This window comes from Urocitellus parryii, chromosome 1 (genome assembly GCF_045843805.1).
Source record: "Urocitellus parryii isolate mUroPar1 chromosome 1, mUroPar1.hap1, whole genome shotgun sequence".
Taxonomy (NCBI): Eukaryota; Metazoa; Chordata; class Mammalia; order Rodentia; family Sciuridae; genus Urocitellus; species Urocitellus parryii.
In genome coordinates, this window is record NC_135531.1 from 6,007,773 (window position 1) to 6,032,041 (window position 24,269).

At 45.7% G+C, this 24,269-nt stretch overlaps 1 protein-coding gene across 1 annotated transcript in view; it reads left to right on the forward strand.

Annotated features, from left to right (window-relative positions):
* The first annotated feature begins 161 nt into the window (after positions 1 to 161).
* Srd5a1 (steroid 5 alpha-reductase 1) overlaps positions 162 to 24,269 on the forward strand; it is a 36,851-nt gene continuing 12,743 nt past the window's right edge. Inside the window, exons 1-3 of the mRNA XM_026397068.2 lie at positions 162 to 682; positions 18,866 to 19,032; positions 21,493 to 21,594. Of these exons, the coding sequence (XP_026252853.2) occupies positions 402 to 682; positions 18,866 to 19,032; positions 21,493 to 21,594 (550 nt within the window). The 5' untranslated portion in view covers positions 162 to 401. The remainder of the gene's footprint in view (positions 683 to 18,865; positions 19,033 to 21,492; positions 21,595 to 24,269) is intronic.

Below are 24,269 nucleotides of genomic sequence, written 5' to 3' on the forward strand. Positions count from 1 at the left end.
GGAGGGCTCTGAGTGCGGGGGCGGGGCTCCGATCCTGGGGGCGCGGCCGGCTGTATGGGCGGGGTTTCGCGAGGGCCTGGGCGCTGCTCCAGTGGTGTGGGCCGGGGCCGTCCGAGTGAGAGGGCCGGAGGGCGTGGCTCCGGCTTGTGGGCGGGGCTGCAGTTGTGGGGGCGCGGCGCGGCGCGCCGGGTCCGCAGGTTTGGCGGGTCCTACTGGCCGGCTGGGTGGCGGAGCAGGTGGCTGGTCCCACTCCCGGACCCGTGCTTCTACCGCGGGCCGGGAGGAGGCCGAGTCGTAGGCGGCGCGCAGGCTTTGCGTAACCCGGCCGCCCGCCCCCTGCTGCCGCCCTATATGGCACCCGCCGCCGCTTCCTGGCATGGAGCGAGCGGCCGCCTGCCGGGATGGAGCTGGCGGAGCCGCGCCTGCTGGACGCGCTCGCCTGCCTCGAGTGCTTCCTGGGCGCCCTGGGCTTCGTGTGGATCTTGCTGGTGGGCGCTCCCTATGGCCGCTACTCGCCGCAGTGGCGGGGCCGCCGCCTGCCCGCGAAGACCGCCTGGGTCCTGCAGGAGCTGCCCTCGCTGGTCTGGCCGCTCTGCGAGTGCGTTCGCGCGTCCTCGGAGCGCCTCCGCAGCTGGCCCAACCGCATCCTCCTGGCCATGTTCATCGTCCACTACGGGCACCGGTAACGTCCCCCGCTGCCGCGCGCTGGGCCGGCGGTGCGGCTCCCTGTGTCCCGCGACCCCGCAGTTAGTTCAGAAACACTGGGGTGGGTCTGGAAGAGACGGTGAGCAAGGGCAGAAAAGGAGAGAGGGGAAAAGGCGTTGAGACTTTGACCTGGGGAGTGACAGTCTCACCTTGAGTTCCTCTAGAGGTAGTCTGCAGTTTCTGACCCCAAGACATGGCGCGGGTTGCCTTAAATCTCTATTTCAGTTGTGTTACCCTTTGGGATGTTTGGCCCTGCTGGAACGTTTCCCCCAGCCACATGACCCCGCTGCAACGAGAGAACCTGGTCCAAAAATTCATACTCGCACACCAGTTCAGACTTTCTCCAGCACCTTATGCAAGGACTATGGGGATGGCTTTCCAGGCAAGGACCCTAAACATAAGTACATCTTAAGAGTGACTTCTAGTTTTTTGGGAGTGGGGGGCAGTTGTGAAGATTTTTTAAATGATTATCTGAAGTCTTTAGGTCTAATAAGTTGGGATTTGTCTGGCTTTTAAACAGCTAAAGCAAATAATTGACCAAAAATTTTAAATCAAAATGTTAATGTTTTCATTTAGGCTCTGAGAAACTGCACAGTTAAAACAATGTGCCTGCATCTGAGAAGGCTGAGTTCGGCTACTGTTGGAAAATAGGCAGGTTAAGCAACCTCTCTGATTTTTGGAACCTACCTTAAAACACCCACCTCCTAGAAAGGTTGAGAGAATTCAACTTGTGTGTGTTTATAAGACTTTTTTTTTTCTGCTGGTATCTTACATTCTACTGGAGGAAAAGGACAGAGTTTCAGATCCCGTGACCAGAGCAGGTGGCTGGGACCCAGAGGGCTTGCTGTACAGGAGTTAACTGGAGACAGGCATATTACACCTGACCAACTGCCTCTAAGCTTTCCTTGCAGGAACTTTAAACCAGGCCAGAGTTGAATAAAGGCTAAGTGAGTACTACGTAATTTAGGCTCCTAAAGAGTATTCTGTTAAGCAGAGTTATTGTCAGTCTGCTTGATCTATTTTTTTTTTGTTATGTGATAGAGCTTTACTGCAATTTTAATATCAGTGAGACTCCCGTCTATATATACTTTTCCATAAATACATCAGAACTTGTGTTTCTCTACTGGATAAAAGCAAGCTCTGGAGTCAGACTGTTAGATATGTTGACCTAAATAACAGATATTCTCCAAAGATTAATAAATTTGAGAATAGCAGAGCATTGCAATGAAGTCTGTGTGCTGTAATATACTATATGCATATCCAAAGACGTTCCCTGGGGGAGGTTTTCAAGACAAAAAAACAAGTATGATTATGTGAAATATTTTCCAACAATGGTGCTTGACTACAAAGGTCAACAACAAGGGTAGTATCAGCACAAGAATAAACAGTTGTTGGACAGGCATCCTTGTAGAAGTTATATTTTGGGTAAGGTTGTGGTGGCCATTGTTCAAAGTTGTAGGTCTGGCAGTCTTTTTGCTGGTTCTTGGTACTGGGCACGTATACATGAGATCTCCTTCCTCAAAGCCTATCTGCTGCATGATCTGCTGGTGGTGTTTATCAGCTGTATGATCTGCTGGTGGTGTTTATCGGCTGTATGATCTGCTCCTGGTGTTGTTAGGACTTGACAGAAGTGACTTGTTGCTGATTTAACACTTTCACATTTCTCCCTTTGGGTCAGGCTTTTTCTCTGAGAGCATTGCCACTCGATCATCATGGACTTGGGTTTGATTGTTCCTAGGTGCCAGGACGAGCCTGTCTGGTTGTTGGTTTGATCTAGTCTGGTCAACACTGAGGAAAGTGTAGGTGAGAAGTCTGTCAACATATGACCACATTTTAGCCACATCTGAGCGATAAAGAGGTTTAGAAAAAGTGAATCTCAGACTGTTTAACTGAGTCCACTATTAGTTCATTTTTCCCCCTATTTTGTAGACATTGACTATCATCAAAGTCCTGGGCCATCATTATTCTGTTGTACTTCTGTAGAAAGTTGTCAAGCAATAGGTAGGAATTCAAAGTGAAATAATATAAAACAAATCCAACAAAGTGTAACAAATCCAATTACATAACAATTTAGGGGCCTTGAACCAAGGCATGTGTGAGGCCCTGGAGTTGATCCCCAGTGCCACACAAACACACAAAATTAAATGTCCAATGGGAACTGTTGTAACCATTGAACCTATTCGCTTATTTCTCTTATTTTGTATGGTTGGGTCTCAATTTTCACAAAAGGATTTATCCAGATACAACATGTGTTATTACCACTGGCACAGAAATTTTATCATTCAATAGCCTGTAGCTAGGTTGAATTGAGAGTGTTATTAAAATGGACCATTAGAATAAGTTGAACGAAAAGTTGAGTTGGGGATGTTGCCAGAGCTACCTTCTAGGTGTGAAGTAAAGGATTCCTTGGATTCTGCCAGGTTATTTACAGTAGGGAGATTGTGAAATATTAACTACAACAGTATCCTATCATGTGATAGCAACAAGGAAAGATTCAGAGGGCAAGGACACTGCATTGTGATAGGGAGAATTGTTCCACCTTCTTGGGAAAAGCTGTCCCCAGGCTGACCAGCCAAACTTCTCATATTGATTTGTAGTTGGAGTCTCTGGTTAAAGCATCAGGTGGTTTGATAAACTTTCTGTGTAGCCTGTACATCAAACACAAGGCTTATTTCTTGAAATTTGTATCAAGCTATATCGTTTCAGCTTTTAGCTCTTTAGAAAAGAGCAGTTCCCGTTCTTAGTTGGAGAATTGTAGCCAGATATTAGGGAAAAAGCTAGAATGATTTAGGATCTAGTCCCATCTAGAGGTAAATAGTAGGAACCCGAAAACAATGAATAAAGATGCAGTCTAATAGTGAGTGTACTGTAGTTTGCTTCTAAAACATAATTTTGTATTTGCAGTCTTAACAAAATTGGAGCAAAAGTAATCAAAGAAAAACTAATTATTTTGCAAAATAAGCTTAGTCTTACCAATTTGGATTATTTACATTAGCTCAGCAGGACATGTGAGTTGCCATTTGTAATCTCAGATTTTGAACCCTCTGAAGGTAGGCTTCAGGTTTCACATGTAGCACCACGATGCCTTAGAGTCCCAGGGACTACAGAAGAGTGACAGTTTTTATTTGCTCGCTCTAAGGCTGGGAACCCTTGAAGCCAGGAATTCTGCACATATTTTTCAAATATGGCATTCCAATTGAAGCCATTGTTTCCAACTGTAGACTATAAAGAGAACAGATTCTTACTAAACTTGTACAAATTACTATATTTGCATAAAAAATAAAAGTATGATTAGTTTCTGAATGATTGAAGTACCAGGTAGGGAAGAAAAATGTGTTTCTGTGTTCACAAAAGCGTACTTTACCAAATTGCTGTAGACTATAAGAAAGTTGTTTTCTCAAATCCAGAAGACAAAAGCATTTAAGTAAAAAAGCCAACAACTATTTAAATAAAAATAAAAAATGTAAGAACGTGTAAATTGTATCAGTTTAGTCCATCTCACAGGAGGGGTCCGACTCAGTTTGATCTTGGCTAGTGGTTTCATGAACCCCTCAGTTTCTTTATTGAGTCCTGGAAATTCCATTGATCTTCAGGAGTGCTCTTTAGAGTCTTTCCCAGGGATCTGTGATTGCAAACGTGTAGGAAAGGATCAGAATGGGGGATGACAAGAGACTTAGAATAGCCTGCTTAGCATCCTGACAAGAGTTCAGCAGAGGATGAGGAAGTAGTGATTTTCATCACACCCAGGATTTTAAAATACAATCGTCTGTCAGCATGACTGACACTAGGAATATCAGAATTCATAAATTTTACATCAGTAATCATACAAATATAACTTTAAAAAAATTTAGCATTGGGGCTGGAGATGTGGCTCAGCGGTAGCACGCTCGCCTGGCATGCGTGCGGCCCGGGTTCGATCCTCAGCACCACATACCAACAAAGATGTTGTGTCCGCCGAGAACTAAAAAATAAATATTAAAAATTCTCTCAAAAAAAAAAATTAAAAAAAAAATTTAGCATTGCTTTATTATTTAAAGTGTTTCCCATTCAACCCAACATTCCAGGTAAGCAGAGTTGGTTTATTACAAAATAAGGTTTGTGTCCCTTTGGGGATGTTTGGTGGCCTGTGTTAGTCAGTTTTCCATCCCTGGGACAAAATACTTGACCTAAGCAACTCACAAGGAGGATAGGTTTATGGTTCATGGTTCAGAGATTCAGTTCATGGTCGGTTGACCACGAAGCGTTGGGTCTGTGTGAGGCAGAATATCATGGCAGAGCAAGTGGAGGGGTAAGCAAAGAGAGAGGGCAGGGCCCAGGTCGCACTCTCCCTTTACCCAGTGACCAGTGACCTTCCTTCCACTAGGCCCTTCCATCTAAAAGTTCCAGCACCTCCCAGGGGCACCATCAGCTGGGGACCAAGTCTTTAGCACATGGACCATTAGGGGACACTCAATCCACAGCCCAGCTGGAAAATCTCCGTTAACTCTACATGAAAAGACTCATTTAGAACTTTGATTCTGGGCAGAATGTTCCACGTGTCAATATTTTAGAAACATTTAAGAAAAATAGGCTTAAGATCAATATCAAATAATAATCAATTATTATTAAACAAGAGTGACAAGTAAAATAATTCAATAGCAAATAGATGTGAAAAAAAGAGGGCCAATTTTCCTAAGTAACCAAAAACTTATAAAGACACCATGAAACACAGGAAATTATCTTTTTTTATATATATTTATTATTATTATTTTTTTGGTTGTAGTTGGACGCAGTACCTTTATTTATTTTTATGTGGTGCTGAGGATCAACTCCAGGGCCTCAAACGTGCTATGCGAATGCTCTACTGCTGAGCCACAGCCCCAGCCCAGGAAATTTTCTTGATATAGCAAAATCTTTTGTTTCTCAGGTTGGTTACCAAAAGGTAGGAAAAAGATCCTCCTGTGGAGTGCTTGCTTCTGTTGGTAAGCCTGGAAGGTACCTGGAAGTCAAGCCTGGTGAGAAGGTGCTGGGGATTAACTAGAGCCTGGAGGAGCATGTGTTGCACTTTAAGAGTGCATGTCAGAATGACAAGTGAGAACCAGCTCCGCTTGCAGCACGGTTCTCAGCACCTCTCATGGAGGTGCATGAAGTCGTCTGGTTTCAGGACAGTATGTCAGGAAAACACATTGTTAGCACCAGGCTGCAGTAGCTGAGCCAGGGCTGGAGAGGAAATCAGAATTCCACAGGAGGTGACTCAAAGCTAAGAGGTACAAAATTCAGCGGAGACTACAAGACCAGAAAAGTTGCCCTGCAGGAGATGGTTGAAATTGTAAAGACACCAATTTCAGAATTAGAAACTGAAACCTAGTGCAGGTCGCAGTAGCTCAGTGGTAGAGAACGTGCCTGGAAGGGCCTGGATTGCACCCCCAGCACTCTAAAGGAAGCAGAGAGGAGCTCCTGTTCATCTTCATGGAGAACAGATAGGCATTTCCAGAAAACCTGTATCTTTAAACAGAACACTAGATTCTGATTTTGTATTGGTGTGTTAATGCTCAAGTTTTAGAAAAACCTGTGAACGTTTTTCTCTACTTGGCACCAACTTATCATACACAAAGTTTCTCTCATAAGATTCATCCTTCTCAAACCTCCCACTCCACCATCTGCCCAGACCCGCTTCATCTCTAGCTTTGCCCTGTATTTATTTTTTCCCATTTTAGAACATTCTAGTTGATACCAAAAGCTTGGTCCTTGTCCCCAATGCTTAGGACAAAGTTTTAAGAAAACAGAAAACAAGAGTTTAATTGCTTTACTAGCAAACGGGGAGGCAAGGGGCTCTGTCATAGAGGCTGCCGGTCTCACTGCCCGGGGAACCGAGGGCTCACAAGGGGCTGCCGGGGCTGTTCTCCCAGCATCATTATTAGCAGATCCAATTCCTGGTTGTCGTGCTAGGTCTAGTTTCTTTAAGCTTGTGGATAGTGAGCACACTCGCAGTAGGACAGGAGGAAGTGTACCCCTGCTTCCCGGCAGCTGGGGAGGGATTGAGAGAAAGAGGGAACAAAACCTGCCAGTTTTAAAACAATCCCCCAGTGGTTGAGCAGCAAGGTTTACCTTCAGAAGATGAAAAGGACCCTATTACGTGACAGAGGCCCTGTGCACAGGGTTCTGCTTGGACTACAACCTTCATCCTCCCACACAGAATTCCCTCCCCTGTCCCACTCCTTTCTCACACACACATACACTATCCATGTATCATTTTAACTTGTCAAAAGTGCATCCTGATACCTACCCCTGTTTTTCACATCTCTTTCCAACTTGTATGTTCCTTTCTGTCTTGTTTTTATTTCCTTCCTTAAATTTACATTTTGAAAAGCTTTTTTAAAAACACTCCCTTTTAGACATGACACTTTTCTTTGATAAATGAACTTAATTTGTCATCAATCCATCTTAATTTTCTTACATTCTTTGCATATAGAATTACAGTTTTAATGATTTTTAATTCTTACTAGCTTTAGTTTCCAGTGAAGACCCAAAAGGAAAACAGTCAGTCTTGAATTGTTTGTTTTCAACCAGATTTATGTCTAGAAACACCTGCTCCCTCCCACTTGTTTGGTGTGGAACAGGGACTTGGGGATAAAGGCTTCTCTGTGGATTAAGGTTTAGACTTTTATGAGTATCTTACTTAATTTCGCATAACAACTTTAACATTCCAAGTTACAGGGAAAGTTCACTTATAAACATTTATCTCATTTACGTTCACGTTATGAAAACTTGGGTATTAGAAAAATTCTTTTAGCGAAGTTGCTGCGCCTGACACACAGAACAGTGGATGTTGCATTGCGCTCTTGTTCGCACATTTATTTTTAGGTAAAACTTACACCTCATGACCTTAAGCATCTCACGGAGAAACCCCAGCAAGGTGTATGCTAACACGGTTCAGAGGACACTTTCATTTATACTGATCATTGTGCCACATCCTAATTTCTATAGAGCTCCACAGAAGTGACTCCATTTTGATTCTGACGGCCTTTACAACCCATCACTTGTGACCTGGGAGAAGTTACTGAACCATGTGCGCCAGGGTTTCCCCACCTCAAAACAGGCACAGGGATGGCACTGCCTGGCATGCATATTACACCAGGCGAGTCCCTGGGCTGCCTGTGTGGAAGGACCCATCCAGTGCTCAGTAATAGGCATCAGTACTTGGCCTCGCTCTGTGATGGGCACATCCTGCATGTACTCTGTATGGTTCATGCACACGGCTGCCAGCTGCAGTGCCAGTAAAGACCTCTGCAGGCGTGGCATTGGAAACTAAGGGGGCACTTCCTAGAGTCTTGTGTCAGTGGAGGCATCGGGATGGGAGGCATCCCTCAAACGGAAGAGTGAACACTGACTGCCCCCCAAAGACCCAGAGTCGTCCCTAGAGTGGTACAACCTGAATAGATCCTTGGGCGCAGGCAAGACTGCACAGAGCAGGTGTGGGACCAGGGCTGCTGAATGCGGGACTGCTGGTATTGAAGCCCCTGATCCCTGGACTAGTGGGTTAAAAACGCCATTCCAAGAGGATTTGCTGGGCCAGGTGTAGTTTTTAAAACTGCTGTATATGTTGCCCAGAGCCCATGTGGTTCAGGGACACTGATGTTGTCCAAAAAGACAAGAACATTTTCCGTCTTACCCAAGCAACTAACTTATTAAATAGTCATTTGACCTGAGTTGGCGAGAACTTGGAAGAGACCTGGGGTGGAAACAGCATTCGGCACTGGTGATAAGCCTTCTTCGCTGGCCTTGCAAACTTTAGAGAGCCCCTCCACCTGGACAGAGCACCACAGATGATACAGGACCCAGCACAAGAACAGAAGAAACCAAGCCCAGGTGGGCACAGGGACACCAAGAGGGCAGCAGGTGGGCTGAGGTCTAGAGCCAGGTCCTGGGGCTGGCCACAGGCAGGGGCATCCAGTGGTGGCTGCAGAATGACAGTTCTTCCAAGAGCCAGTGACAGTACCTGGACAAGGAAGGTGGACCATAATCTCAAAGAGGGAGGGCAAGTAAGGGGCGGGTGTGTTTACTTCTGGGGTAAGGGACCCTGCCTGCTGATGTGCTTGCTCAGCCCGCGTGCTGAGGGCGATTGGTGGGCCTGGCAGAGACAAGAGGCTTCCTTAGGTCTGGAGGGGTGCCGGGCAGGGGGTGGACCTGGGCAGGATCTTTTGACCTATTGAATACCAGGGAATAAAGGGCAGCCTGCCTGGAAGAGGAGAGGGTATGGTGTGATGAGGAACGATCTATGGAGGGCCTGTCCAGTCCCCCAAGGATGGCAAAGGACTTTTCGGGGGATGTCTTTAATATGTGACATGCAGTGGCCCTCAGTAGTTGTAGCTGTCCCCTGCATTCTGTCGGTGCTGAGGCCTCTTCCTCCTGCCCCCAGGGTGTTTGAGTCTTGAGGACAGACATAGCTTCCTCCCCTCTGTCCTGGGTCTTTCTGAGCAAGAAGCAGTGTCTGATGTGCTGCCAGCTACCTCAGACAGGTGCTTCCTCACGGCCTCTTAGCTGGCCTCCCAGGTTTCCATGTAGGTGAGTGCGTGAGGATTACATGAGTGACCTTGACCCCAAGCATCAGTAATGAGGGTGGCGTCTGCCCAAGATGAAGCACTCTGCAGTTGGGCAGGCATCTTGCCCAGGGTTTCCTGTGCGGGATGGAGTGGCTCCTGTCACGCTGTGGTCTGGTGACAGGGGGCCTCCTGGTGTGCAGCCAGTGGCAGGCAGAACCCTCCCTCTGCTCTCCTGCTTGCCTGAGACTGAGCTCGGGTTGCAGCAGCACTCCCTCCCCTGCCTCCCTGTGCTCCCCTCTGCCTCCATGCTCTTCTCTCCTGGGCCAGCTCCTCCTCACCTGCTCGCTCTCCTGCTGTACTTCCTCCTCTTCCCCCTGCTCCTTCTCCACTCTCACCTCTAAACCTGGTCACCTGACATTGGCAGTGGTGTCCTGGTGGTACTACTCCAGCTCACCGCAGCTCTGCATGTGTCCCTGGGTAGCTGCTGGCCCCACAGACTCATGTTCTGCATCTCCTCCTGCTGGCCAGGTCAGCTGGGGCCTTCCCTGACCAGCTGCTCTGGCTCACGGCTCTCCCCTCCCACCCTCAGCACTGACTTTATCAGGGGGTTATTTCTTCACTGAGCTACAAAGAGGCTGAGCACGAGGTACTGATGCCATGGCTCTCCCTTGGTGGCCACCTTTATTATGGCTGGCTGTGGTCAGAGGTCTTCAAATGGCCCCAGTATGCAGGGGTTCAAATGCCCAAGTCCTGACATCTACACCAAGGTCTGTTCTCAGCCATAGCCACGTGGATCTTGATTCTCTTTTTCCTGATTTTGGTGCCTCCAAGAATCTTACCTGCTTCTGACTCATGTTTCTCCTGTGAAACTTAATGTCCCTTCAGAGAAACCTCAGTGTTTTGTTTTTTGCTTTTTGTTTGTTTGCTACTAGGGATTGAACCCAAGGACACTGACCCTCATCCCCAGCCCTTTAATTTTTTTAATTTTTTATTTTGAGACAATGTCTCCCTAAGTTGCTCAGTACCTCACTAAGTTGCTGAGGCTGGCCTTGAACTTGCCTCCTAAGTCGCTGGGATTATGGACGTGTACCACCGTGCCACTTTTAAACATGTCATGTGACATGTGTGATGCTAAAAAAGCAGGGAACTGAGACAGTATTAAACTAAGGGTATTTAAGGGTATCAAAAGATGAATGTGAGTGCACTGAATTTTTAAAGACTATTTGAGCAGACAACAATTCATGAATCAGATAGCTTCAACTCCCTGGTGGTTAGGACCCCCTGAAGGGGCATGAAGGGAAAACTTTTATTAAGTGTCCCAGAAGCAAGACAAAGAGAATATTTGATTGTTTAGAGTGGAAAGTCCCTTGTTAGCGGTTAGTTGGTGGTTTCTGATTGGTCAAATCTCCTGTTAGTAGTTAGGTGATGGTTTCTGATTGGTTGAGTTTCCAGTTAGAGGTTAGTTGGTAGTTTCTAGTTGGTCAAGTCTGATTTTAACTGTTTACACTGAACTGGGTTTGGTTTTGTGAATATAAGAATATAAGAATCCTAAGAACTGGAACTGTCTGAGCCTAGTGTCTTCCCAGTTAATTGTGTTTATCAAGGCATACTGACTCCTCTGCCCTGACCTTGTGGATCCAAATGATCTGAGGGAGGAAAATATCTTTTATGTTAAGTGTAGAAGCATGAAAAGCAAAATATTCATTGTGACCATAATATTGCCTTGAAAAAGCCAAGTGCATATTTAAGTCTTACATAGTGAGATCTGTGCAGTTTCACCATTACTGCAGAAGTGTTCGATGTCAGGCCTGTTGAGAGCTTAGGTGTCAGTTTGTTGAGGAAAAAAAGTAATAGCATTATTATCCATTTCAAAATGTAAAATGGTTACATGTAGGCTGTGATAGTGGTTCAGTGGTAGAACACTTTCCCGGCATGCATGAGGACAGCACAGCCCCCCCCCCAAAAAAAAAGGACTGTCAGAATATGGTGACTAAGATGAACCTGGCGCTAAACCATTCGTAGACGACCTTTTCATATGTAGCAGAGCAGCTCCCTCGCTGTGATCTATTGAAAGTCAGCCCTCCGACACAAGGGTTTGTCACTCACTGGTGGGTGCGCTCCCTTCCTCCTGTCTTCCTCTCTCGCCCCCCCCCCCCCCCCCCCCCCCGCCACCACCCGGGTCCGTGCTGGGGGTGGGTGGTGGCAGCGCACTTCCCAGCAGTTCCCAGCACCAGACTTAGAAAGCATGAAGCTCGCTCCTCAGTGAAGTGGGTAACTAAGAGAAGTCACTGAAATTTAATACTGGACAGTAAAGAATCCCTATGGACACAGAAATTTGGAAACATTGGACATAATATAAGAAATAGCCCATTAGAGACGTGCCCCCTTCGCTGAGTGGAGGGGCGTGCAGGCAGAGGGAGGACAGCAGCATTAAAAAAAAAAAAAAAAAAAAGTGGCCTGTGGGATACAGAGGGAGCTGATCTTAATGGACCAGAGTTGGTGGGGGAAGTTGTTGAGTGGAAAGCAACAAAAATCACTCAGCCCACAGGCATATAGCTCAGCGGGAGCCAGGGTGCGGTTGCTGTGACTGTAGACTGTACAGTGAACAATGTAGTGGACACCTTGTGTTTAATGCCTGATCTGGCTCCCGGTTTTTATTGTTGGTGCTGATGTCAAATGCTGGCCTCAGCATTCCTATAGAGGTGGCCATACGTTTTATAGGTGTCAAAGTAGTCACTGGACAGATCTTAGGCTGCACAGGTGTTGCTGTCATGAGTGCTACCCCTGGCTCGCCCTCCCTCTAAGAAGGCTGGGAGTGATCAGTACACTTCAGGTTCACAGACTAGAGATTCTGCTGCTGAGCAGTACTCACAGCTCAGCCAAGCAATAGCAAATCTAACAAAGATCTAGCCCCACCTGAACCTCAAAAATACTTCAACACGTAGAACTAGGGAGACAAAAACCTCAAACCCTCAAACAGTCCCCAAGTAGGAACAAATAGAAGGGGACCTCCGATCCTACTCCTGAACATCTGCTAGTACATCAGAAATAGAGAAGTCCCAAAAGAAAAAAGATAACCACACATAAAAGGACACATGTATAAAAAAAGTAAGGGGAGTCCATCTCAATTGATGCGCAAGTCTGAGCTTTCTGAAAACTTGAGGAAACAGGCAAATCTGCCCCCCAAAATTCACTGTACCCCATTAAAGAATCCCACAGATATGGAAGTGGATGAAATTTCAGAGGAACTCTAAAAAACAGATTATTAAAATGTTCAATGAAGTTAAAGAAGAACTAAGAAATGAATTGAGAGAGCAAATATAGGAGATAAAAGACCATTTCAATAAAGAATTAGACTATGAAAAGAAACCAAGCAGAACGCCTAGAAATGAAGGACGTAATGAATCAAATTTAAAATTCACTTGAAGGCATCATCAACAGATTAGATTGTGTAAAAAATAGAACTGTAGATCTTCAGCAGAACTTCAGGCCTTGAAGACAGGGTATGTGATCTTGAATATACAGTGTGCAATAAAGGAAAATAAAAATAAAAAACCATGATCAGAATATTCAAGAGCTCTGAGACAGCACAAAGAGAAGAAACCTGAGAGTCGCTGAGATAGAAGAGAACTCGGAGATACAGGCTAAAGGCATTAAGAACATTTTCAGTGAGATAGGAACAAAAAGCTTTCCATATATTAGAAATGAGCTAGGGTCCACAGATATATATAGGACCCCCAGATAGATAATATCATAACAGAACCTTTCAAAGACATCATAATCAAAATGCCTAACATAGAAAATAAGGAAAGAATATTGAAACCTAAAAGAGAAAATCATCAAGTCACATTTGGAGGTAAACCAAAAGTCTCACCTCTGACTTCTCATCTCAGACCCTAAAATCAAGGAGGGCCTGGAATGAAATATTCCAAGCTCTAAAAGAAAACAATTGCCAGCCAATATTGCTATATCCAGCAAAATTGATGTCTTTCAAAATTGATGGAAAAATGAAAATTTTCTATGATAAGGATAAACTAACAAGAATTTGTGATCACTACAAAGAATACTGAAAGATAAACAGCACACAGAGGAACCAAACACCAAATAGATGATCTACCAAACAGATGGAGATCATAGAAGAGCAACCAATTAAATGAAAATTAGGACAGAATTAGATACAGTAAACAAACAAAAATGTCAGGAAACAACAAACACACACTCATAGTAACACCAAATGTCAATGTTCTCGACTACCAAATTTAAAGACATAGATTAGCAGAATGAATTAAGAAATAAGGTCCAACTGAGCTGTTTACAGGAGTCTCATTTCATAGGCAGACACCCATAGACTAAGAGTGAAAGAATGGAAAAAAATATTCCATTCAGATGGGGTCAGAAAACAAGCAGGAGTAGCTACTTTTCTCATATCTGACAAAGCCGATTTCAAGCAAAAATTAATCCAAAGAGACAAGGCAACTCTACATACTAGTAAAGGGAATGATCCAACAAGAAGATTTGACAACAGCGAATATATATGCCCCTAACATCAGTGAACCTAATTACATTTAAAAAATGCTTCTTGACATTTAATCCCAGATAAACCCCAATACAATAATACAGGGTGATTTCAACATACCCATATTACCAATATATAGGTCATCCAAATGTAAAATCAATAAAGATATTTCCAACCTAAATACTGTAAATCAAATGGACCTCACAGACACTAGAGAACGTTTCACTCTAGAACAGCTGAATTTACCTTCCTCTTAGCAGCTCATGGAACCTTTTCCAAAACAGACCACGTTCACAGTGTTTTCTATCACAATGTAAGTCTTAGTTAATATGAATTTTAAAAATCCATAGAATCGTGTGCATCCTGTCAAATTATAATGGAATGAAATTAGAGATTAATGGGAAGAAAAATAATAGAAACAACATAAACACTTGGAGATTGAAAGATACACTTTTAAATGAAGAATGGATGATAGAAGAAATGAGAGAGAAATCAAGAAATTCTTAGAAACAAATTAGAACAGATATGCAACATATGGAATTCTCTGGGACAGTATGAAAGCGGTTCTAAAAAGAAAAATAGGATTGAGTGCCGTTAGGGAGCTGCAAATGAATCATGGGTCTTGAACTGCCTAGAGAGAGAGGCAATACTTCTCTTGGGAATTTCACAGTATAAAGGTGCCAATGGAAGATTGCTTAATTGCTATGGTAATGCCCTCTTCAAAGGGGACTTCTGTGCCAGCCCCAGAATTTATCAGTTCATGACCTAGAAGGTGGTGTGTGCCCCCAGCCCTGCCGCTGCCCAGCGTGCAGTCTCCATTGGCACGTTACTGGTGTTTTAGTCAGCTGTCTCCCTGCTGCAACCAAAAGATCTGATGAACAATTTTAGGAGGAAAAGTTCATTTTTAAGCTCATGGTTTCAGAGGTCTCAGTTCATAGACAGATAGCTCCATTCCTTAGGCCTCAAGGTGAGGCAGAACATTATGGCAGAGGAGTGGCAACAGAGAGCTGGGGGCACACAGCAGGACATAAGATCAGGAAGCAAGGGAAGAGCTCTGCTCAGCAAGGACAAAATACAGAGCACAAAGGCAGGCCCACCCAGGGACCCACCGCCCCCAGCCACACACCACCTGCCTACATTTACAACTCAGTTAGGCCCTGTCAGGGGATTAATGCTCTGATTAGGTTAATATTCTCGTAACCCAGTTATTTCACCTCTGAACTTTCTTGCCTTTTTTCATACATGAGCTTATGGGGGACACCAGTATTTAAATAATAACATTCCACCCCTGGCCTCACGAAGCTTATTTCCATTTTCAATGGCAAAATACATTTAGTCCATTTCCAAGAGTCCCAGTAATCTTACAGTTTTAGCATTGCCTAAAAGTCAAAGTCCAAAGTCTCCTCTGAGACTCAAGGCATACTCTCAGCATGAGCCCCTATAAAAATCAGATATGTCCAGTATGTAAAGGCACAGAGTAAACATTTCCATTCCACATGGGAGAAATAGGAACACAGAAAGCAGGGATGGGAGGAGAGCAAGACTGACATGGAGCTGGGTGAGCAAGTCCTGTAGCTCTGTGTCCAGCATCTAGGGCACGTGGCTTCCTGATGTCCTTTCCAAAGGGCTCATGTAGCTCTGCCCCTGTGGCTTTGCTGGTTGCAGCCCATGTGGCCTTATTTCTGTTCAGTTCCTGCAGATGGCCTTGGCAGACATTCCCCAACACTGCCATGTCTTAATCTTGGTGTCTCCAGTGCTCCTTGGCTTCCTCCTCACATCTCCATGCGTTGCCCTCTGGGGGCAGCCCGCAGGGCCTCCACCGCTGCAGCACTTTGCCTGGCCTCCCAGGCCTTCCTTTGAAATCTCCACAGCAGCCTCCACGACGCCCTAACTCCAGCATCCTGCATTCCTGCAGAACCAGCACCCCATCATTCACCACCAGGATACCAGGGTTGATGCCAGGGTCCACCCCCACCTGGAGCAGTAGCCAGCTTCCAAGGACTGTGGCTGCAGCAGTCTCTGAGTGCCTGGGTGACTGGTGAATCAAGTTACTAGGCTGCCCTTTGAAGCAGGGTGTCCTGTGAGTCTAGTCTCAAAAGGCTTTGTCATTTACACCCTTGCGCCTGAAATGGGTGTGTTCTTGCCAGTTTTTGAGATGCCCTCAAACCATCCTTCTTTTTGTCTCTGGGCAGTCTTTAGAGTTTCTTAGTGGCTTTGATGTCATTAACAACCAGGATTCCTTAGCCCCAGTTTTGCTCCGTTTCCTGGCAGAACTCCAAGTTTTTCAGATCTATCTGCTTTGCTTTCCTCTCCAGATTATCACAGTGAACTTGGCTAAAAGCCATCACTCCCTGAATACTATGCTGCCTAGAAATTTCTTCTGCCCTTTAAAAAGTCCATTGCCTAGGGGCTGGGGTTTTGGCTCAGCGATAGAGCGCTCCTAGCACGTGCATGGCCCTGGGTTCCATCCTCAGCACCACATAAAAATAAATAAATAAAATAAAGGTGTTGTGTCCAACTATAACTAAAAAATAAAATATTAAAATAAAAAAGTCCATGGCCTAAATTCAGCCTCATAGAAAGTCTTGGATACAGGCAAAATGTAGACAATTTCTTAGCCAGAATGTAACATAAATGGTCTCTAGTCCAATTTCTAAAGTCCTCCTTCTCCTGAAACCTTAGGAGCCCCATGACCACTGTCCACAGTCCTGTTGGCATTCTGGTCTTCTGATCACCCCCCAGAATTGCCCATTAATCTCTGCTTACAACAATCTAAAGCTTTTTCAGCTTCCATCTCTAAATGTCTCAAAATTCCTCCCACAAATTCAAATAAGCTCCCCAAACTTCTAAGCCACATGGTCAGGTTAGTTACAGTAATGATCCCACTTCTCAGTACCAGTTTCTGCTTTAGTCTGCTTTTTGCTCCTATGACCAAAATACCTGACAAGAACCTCTAGAGGAGGAGAAGTTTATGTGGCAGCTCAAGTTTCAGAGATCTTAATCCATAGACGGCCCACTCTGCTCCTCAGGGCCCCGGGTGAGGCAGAACATTATGGCAGAAAAGTGGGGTAGAAGAAAGCAGCTCAGACAGTGCACCCGGAGGTAGAGAGAGAGAGCTCTGCTCAACAGGAACAAAATATAACCCCAAAGGCACATCCCCAGAGACCCACCTCCTCCAGGCACCTGCTTGCCTTCTGTTCCACCCAGTTAATCCTGGGGGGGGGGGGCGCGTAGTGCACTGATGAGGTTAAGACTCTCATAACCCAGTCAGCTGGAGTGGTGCCTCTGAGCCTTGTATCCTGATCTGTGAAATGGTGATGATGGTAACAGTTTTGAAGTGTGAAAAACAGCACTTAGTGTAAGATCAGAAACCATTAGGAAAATGTATCAGGAACGTAGAAGCACGTTTATGTTGTGCCTATGCTGTCAAACTCAGCCTGTAAGAGACAGATAGCAGGGTGTCCTGCCACTGAAGCATCAAAGAACTCTGGCTTCTTTCTTAAAGCGCTTGGCTCAGCGCTTTACACCCGTCTACAAACCTGTGGATGCAGAGGTTTGCAGATTCCATGGGGTGAAATTTGAGTCTTGTTTCTTTATGTGGAAAGGAGAGAAAATAGAAATGTTGTAACATAACAGAGAAAAGTGTCACAGTTTATCTTACACATAATCTGATTACTTGGAAAATAGAATTTCTTTGTAGCTCCCTGGGAACTGATTTTTTTTTTATATCTTTGGCTAATTATCAGAACAGAAAATAGACTTAAGACATATTGCCTGGATAAAGTACGTGTTAGTCCAAGTACTTCATAGTTTCCCTTAAAGATAGTTTCCATCTTATAGGATTTCCATCTTCTTGGTCAATCCTTCTTTTCTCAGAGAACAGTAATAGCCATTTCCCACAGTTCCATGGGCAAGGGTGGCTGAGTGTGAAGACATTTTTAGTGATGAGATTTAAAATGCATGTTAGTACCCAACATGCACAAGGCCCTGGGTTCATTGCCCCCAACTGCAATAGAAATGTGCACGTGCAGTTTCTATGTGTTGTGTGTACATGTGTATACATGTGTACATGTAACTTACAGTACTAATGAGAAGGACTGTAAGGAAGAGGAGTGTGAAGATAGAGAGAGGCTTGGGTCTCACCTTCACAAGGTGCAGCCAGCATTTGCCACTTGTTCAGATTTCAGCCTGAATTTGGAGCCATACTGGAAGATATTGACCAAAAGTTTGCGGTTTACAATTCCCATGTCCTGGAGGAACAATCCAAGTGTATTCCTTCTGGGTCAGTTTTGTTCATCTTTGTCTTTCAGGGATTTTGACAGTTGCATCAGGTTGTCAGAGTTAGTGGCACAAGTTGCTATCTGCTTTTCAGGACTGTAAGATTTATAGTGACGTGCTCTCTTTGGATATATGACACATTGACATTTAAGAGAACATGCAAACACAAAATACATTTTGCATCCTCTTTTCTTGGTGGGTTTCTAATTCCTGATCCTTTTGTGCCCCTCCTTAACCCTCTAGTAGGGTGCCTATAGGCCAGCGGGCTGTTAACGGGAGAGTGACATTTTTGAATCAGCCAGATTAGCACTTGAACTCAACCTCTCACTAGCCTGGTGACCTGGAACAGATTACTTCACACTGAGTCTTCCTTTTATCTGCTCAAACATGGTGACAGGTCCTCCTGCCAGGTAGCTGGGAAGCCTTGCAGCGCTCCGTGCTTGGTGGAGGGAGCCCTGGTAGCAGGGATGGATGACATGGCAGTGTGGCCCAGATCCTGTTGCCCAGTAGAACTGCCCATGGTTTTAGGATAGTGGAAAACTTAAGAGTCTCCTGAGGCCTCCCTGTCTCTAATTCAGTGTGTCTGTTCCACATGCCGCATGCACGACAAGAGTCCCGAGCTCGTGCACCGTGGTGAGCACCGCCAAAGCAGGTCAGTTCTCTCAGTGGACTTCTTAGTTACCATGATGTACTCCATGCCTTTGGCACAGAGTGCATCCATGCAAGTGTGACTAAGGATGACGTTAACCAAGAAAAACCAAGACAAGACGAAAATCCCAAGCCATTTAAACAGAATTGCAGAATGTATTTTTATTTCTTTTTAAATTTGTTTTTGTTTCCTTAGCACCTTGATTTTCCCATTCCTGATTCGAGGAGGAAAACCCACACTGCTGTATTCATGGGCGATGGCGTTTGTTTTCTGTACCTATAATGGCTACTTGCAAAGCAGATACTTGAGCCAATATGCAGTGTATGCGGACGACTGGGTCACCCAGCCCCGTTTTCTAGCAGGTGAGCATCCAGGAGATCAGCTCTACCTCCCTTTCCACCAGTGAACCCCCAAGGGAGAGGGTAGCAGGGAGTCCAGAGCAGCCAGAGGGCAAGTCAGGCTACCCCAGAGCCACTCGAGGGTAGGAAGGGACGCCTACACGGGACACCTGCCCCCGCAGGCACTGAAGCACAGGTGTTCCACAGAATGAGGACCCATAGGGAGCAGGAAGCTGGTGGTGAGTAACAGACAGGACTGGGAGACCTGGGCGCTGGCTGACTGTGTAACCTAACCCAGCCCTCGACTTCCCACTGTTTCTCCTGTCACATGAGATGCAATCAGACTGGGTTACCTTCCAACAGTGCAGGTAGACTTTAATGAGTATTCTAGCTTAAGCCAACTTTTGGGTTGGGAAGTTTTGAATTTTTAAAATGTCTACCAACTAATGTGAATTAATATGCATTTTAGAATTTTTCAATTTCTAATTTTAGCTTTATAAATTCTGAGCCAAAGTGAAAAAGAAAGCATTAGCAATCAAAAATCTTTGCAAGAGCAGGGGAAATGCTCAGTCTCAGGGTCTTGTATAGAAGGGAGCTTTTCTAGCGCTTATGGAGCATGTCCTGGAGCATTTAGAAGTGGTGACAGGCCAGGTACCGTCACCCCATGGCGGCTGCCACAAGCCTTCACTCAGCCCATCAGATTTTCAGACTCACCTGATTACATTTTGATTTCTCTCTGTGTATGAATTCATGATAATATAAAAAGTAACGCTCACGTAATTCCTTGTTGCCGACAAAGCACCTTCACGTTTCTCAGTCTTATTTTTTCAAAGAATTAAAATTTATTCCAAGGGCAGTGCCCTCATTGTCCTGAGAATTGCACAAGGAGAAGGCCATGTCCTCCTCCAGAAGGTGAAGTTTGGATGAGAAGCTACAGGATCCTCTACCCCCAGGGATAGGGGCCTCCATGGAAGGCTGGACTTCACCACACGGTCCTCTGGCACTTTGAACTTCTGATCTACCTGCTTCTCGATTACCTTATTTTCTCCTGCACCAACAGTCAGAAGAAAAGAACAGGCTTTTGAGATCTGGGGAATACACTCGGTGCCTCCCCACCTTCCTCCAAAGCAGACACGGCCAGAGGTCAGCGCTGGCCCAGGCCTCTGTCTAGTAAATGCCGAGCTGTGACTTCAGCCACCCACCCTGCAGTGGCCTGAGAATGGGCAGGAAAGAATGAAAGGAAGGGGAATTTCTTTTCTTAACAGAAAAATAGGTTTTTAAATACTTAGTTAAGACTCTTGTAGGAATCATTTTTATGATGAATTGTTTGGGTACTTTGGACCAACAACAAAAGCAAAAGAATCCTCCTGACTCGTGAATTTAAGGATGTTTTAAAGTAGCTCTGCACACAGATCAGGTCACCTGAAGGCACCTTTGAGGCTGGTCTACAAACTGAGACACTGATCAGTCGTAGACAAACCCCTCGATTTCTCTACCACTGAACAGAAGAATTTGAAAATGAAAAAAAAATGTGTCAGTGGGGGACAAACTAGGTCATCTTCTTTGGTATGTATATTTTCACAAAATTATGTTTTGTAAGGAGCCTCACATGAAATTGCATGGATAATTAGTTATACTTGATAGTTACAATTAAGGGCTAGTAAATAATAATCAAATTCTAACAAGTTTTCTAGAACAGTAGAAGTGGTTAACCTGAAGAATTTGTCACCTAAGTGCCATCGTAGATTCTCGGAAGAACAGTGTCATATACTTACAGATGGGCTAGCACTGCACTGGGATGTGTGTGCCATTGTAGACCACGTGCACGTTCAGGGAGGTTAAGGCAGGGGGAAGACTTCAGGGCAAAATGAGGAGGATTGAGAAGATATTTTGAAACAGTGGTCTTTGAGAACAGGGATCCATAACAAGGGTGGCATCAGTCCACGCTTAAGCAGATGTTTGGGGCCAGACAACCTTGCTGAAGTACTTTATGTGTAAGGTGGGTGGCCACGGTGTGAGGCTGTGGTTTAGTCTTGTCGTTCTTGTTTATCAGGCACATGTGTGAGACTCCCTCCTCCGTGACCTCCTGATGACTTACTACTTACTTTTGTTAGGACTTGACAAAAGTGACTCCATCCTGACTCTACAACTTTCTCAGATTTCATACAAAGATTTTGCAATCCCGACAAATAGAATTAAGTGTTGGATTCACATAAGCAGCAGTCATCTTTCAGTTTAAGCAACAGAGAAATAAAGTGATCGTGGAATTGAGACAACAGGATTCTTCTAGACCCTTGTTATCAGTGTTGGAGAGCAGATCCCTCACAGCACAGTGGCGGCAGCCCTGCGGAGCTCTCTACCAGCACCGCAGTGTCTCATGCTAACAGTGGCCCTCGGAAGGGCTGCTGAGCTCTGCCAAGTCGCCTGGGGTTCTTAAATCTTGCAGTTCATTCGTGGTAAGGATCTTGTGGTTTTTCTCTGTAGGTTTTGCCTTGTGGTTATTGGGCATGCTGATCAACATCCACTCAGATCACATCCTGAGGAACCTCAGGAAACCCGGGGAGACTGGATACCGGATTCCCAGGGGTGAGTGCCGAGGGGAGACGCTGTTTGGAAGTCACACTACGTGATGCCCGGCCGTTTGGTTTCTCTGCTCTGGTAAATCGGGCACAGCGTGTGTGAGCTGAAAGTGTCCCAGTGCATGTCACTGTTCTGACTGTTTCATTAGAATAGTGGAAGAGGTGTCTCTGGCCAAGGGTATGGTTACTAAGTACAAAGAAACATCTGTGTTTGGAGACAGGGTGAGGAAGAACTTGGAGCTCACAGGAGCATCTGATGCTTCTGTGTCCAGCAATATGAAGAAAGAGATTCCTTGTCAGACACTCTCCCTGAAAATGACTTAGAATTTTGTGTGACCTTTTTTTTTTAAAAAAAAAAAATCTTTTAAAATGCATCAATGTAATAATAGAAAAAAAGAAAGTAATCAAGAGAGGACAAAGCCTAAGTGGATGCCAGAATCTACATAGCAGCCCTCAGAATGTGTGAGAGCAGCCAGTCACAGTGAGGCACACCTATGATTTCAATGAGTCAGGAGGCTGAGATGGGAGGATCACAAGTTCAAAGCCAGCCTCAGCAACTTAGCCAGGCCCTAAGCACTCAGTGACATTCTATATAAAAGTAAAAAACAGAAAGGGCTGGGGAATGTAGCTCAGTGATAAAGTGCCCCTGGGTTGGGTCTTCAGTACCAAAAATGAAAAAAACAACATGTAGAAACTCTGAGAACGCGTGGCCAACAGGCAGCCTTCCTTCTAGCCCAGGTCCCCAGCCCTACAGTGGTCTGAGAGCCTTAAGCCTTTAATTAAGGTCCATTTTGTCCTAGGGGAGTGGTGCACTCACACATGTGGCCATCAAAAGCCTCTGACCCCCAGGGGACCTGCTTTCAACTCAGGCTCCAAAAGCAAACTCGCCACCTTCCCCAGATCCAGGGGCAGACGCACTCAGAAGCTGCAGCACCACGAGGAGATTGAGGAAGAGCCTGGAAGGCCTAAAGGACTCACACCTTAGAATTAATGTGTGCAGATTATAAAGCGAGGGCTTGAGATGTTTTAGGAAGGGGTGGAAGCACTAATGAGTAAAGGAGTAAACCACTGTAAAAAAGGCTCAGCAGATGCAAAGAAACCAGGAGAGTTCTAAAAGGAAAAGGGAAAAACGTAGGTAAATATGCCTTAAACTGTGACCCAGACAGCCTGGAGTCGGCAGGACCAACCTCCAGAAACTGCAGTCCTGCTACAGAGGAGGCAGAGAAGAGAAGACCTCCCAGGTCCCTGGCTGGCTGCTGACGGCCTGTGCAGCCTGGCAGAGAGAAGACTTCCTGTCTTAGGTGCTGGGCTTGGGAGCAGAGAGCACCCGCCTGTGGCTCTCTGAGGAGCCCTTCCCTGGAGGCGGCAGAGCCCACTGGCCAGTGCCTTCCCTCCTCCCCTTGCACCCCACATGCTGAACCCTTGATTCCAAATTCAGAAGTGGTGCACATACTCAGGAGGTGCTCTGCGTCAGACTGAGATGGGACATGCCACAAGCCCCTGAGTCAGAATGAAAAGATGCCGGAAATGCCAGAAGTCATGCAGGTGGCCGACTTGAGAAACCTGGTGTCAGAGAGAGGTCATCCCCAGAGAAGGCAGGATCCCGGGCAGGGGGGGGGGGGGCCTGACCAGCCAGGCTGGCTGTAGAGAGGTCCAGAGGTGCCCTGGTTCAGAGAAGCCCCGAACTTGCCCACGTACAGCTGCAGAGGTGCCACAAAAACTTCTCTGGCCCCTCCCTCTGTCTCCTGCTCCAGTGGCCAATTTGTGTTCTAATCAGACATATTCAGACCTGGAGAACAGGAAAGCTAAAATCACACCACTTTTGCAAACATTCTATAGTGAAAACACAGCTTCCAACATGATTACAAAATGTGAATGAAGCAATTGCAGGGGTGATGCCCGTTGATCAGAGAGCAAAGCTCATGACCTCTGCGCCTCAGTCCCCACAGCCCAGCCTCCCCCCTGCATTGAGGAATAAGCCCTCCTCCTTGGGCTGCCTCTGGTCCCTGGCCCACACTTTCTGGGCATCCACCGCAGCTCTGAGCACAGATGCAGAGACTGGGCTGCCGCTGACAGCAGGAGGTGCTGCAGGTCAGCAGGGAGAGCAAGTGGAAACCCGTAAAACCTACAGAAGATATCACTTTAAGATTCTTTATTTCTAATCCTTAAATTAAGAGGCACGCGAAGAAAAGCAGAACAGCAAAAAAAAAAAAAAAAAAAAAAAAAAAAAAAAAAAAAACAAAACCCAGAGACCACAGAAAGGACTTAGAAGATAGAAGTGAAGAAACAGGATGAAATGGGAGCTGTGTTCCGCGATGGCTGCAGAGGGTGGGAAGAGGGACCTGTCCTGTGCGTACTGGAGGATGGACAAGCTGAAGCACTGGGAGGAACACATATGTTTAAAACTAACCGAAGAAAACTGTATACAGGAAACAAGTACACCTCTGAAAGAGCCACAGTGTGGCAGGGAAGTCTTGTGCCAGGGGAAAGCCAGGGAGCAGGGGACAGAACCCCTGGGCTCTGGGAGCTCCTAGAATGAGGGCTTTGTAACTGATCACCTCCTTGCTCACGGAAATTCAGGAGGCTTCTCCATGTGACACAGTGGCAATCTCTGACAGGCTGGTGTGCCACCTACAACTGCTCTCAGAAACACTCTCCAGACCTATTAATGGTAGTGTCATT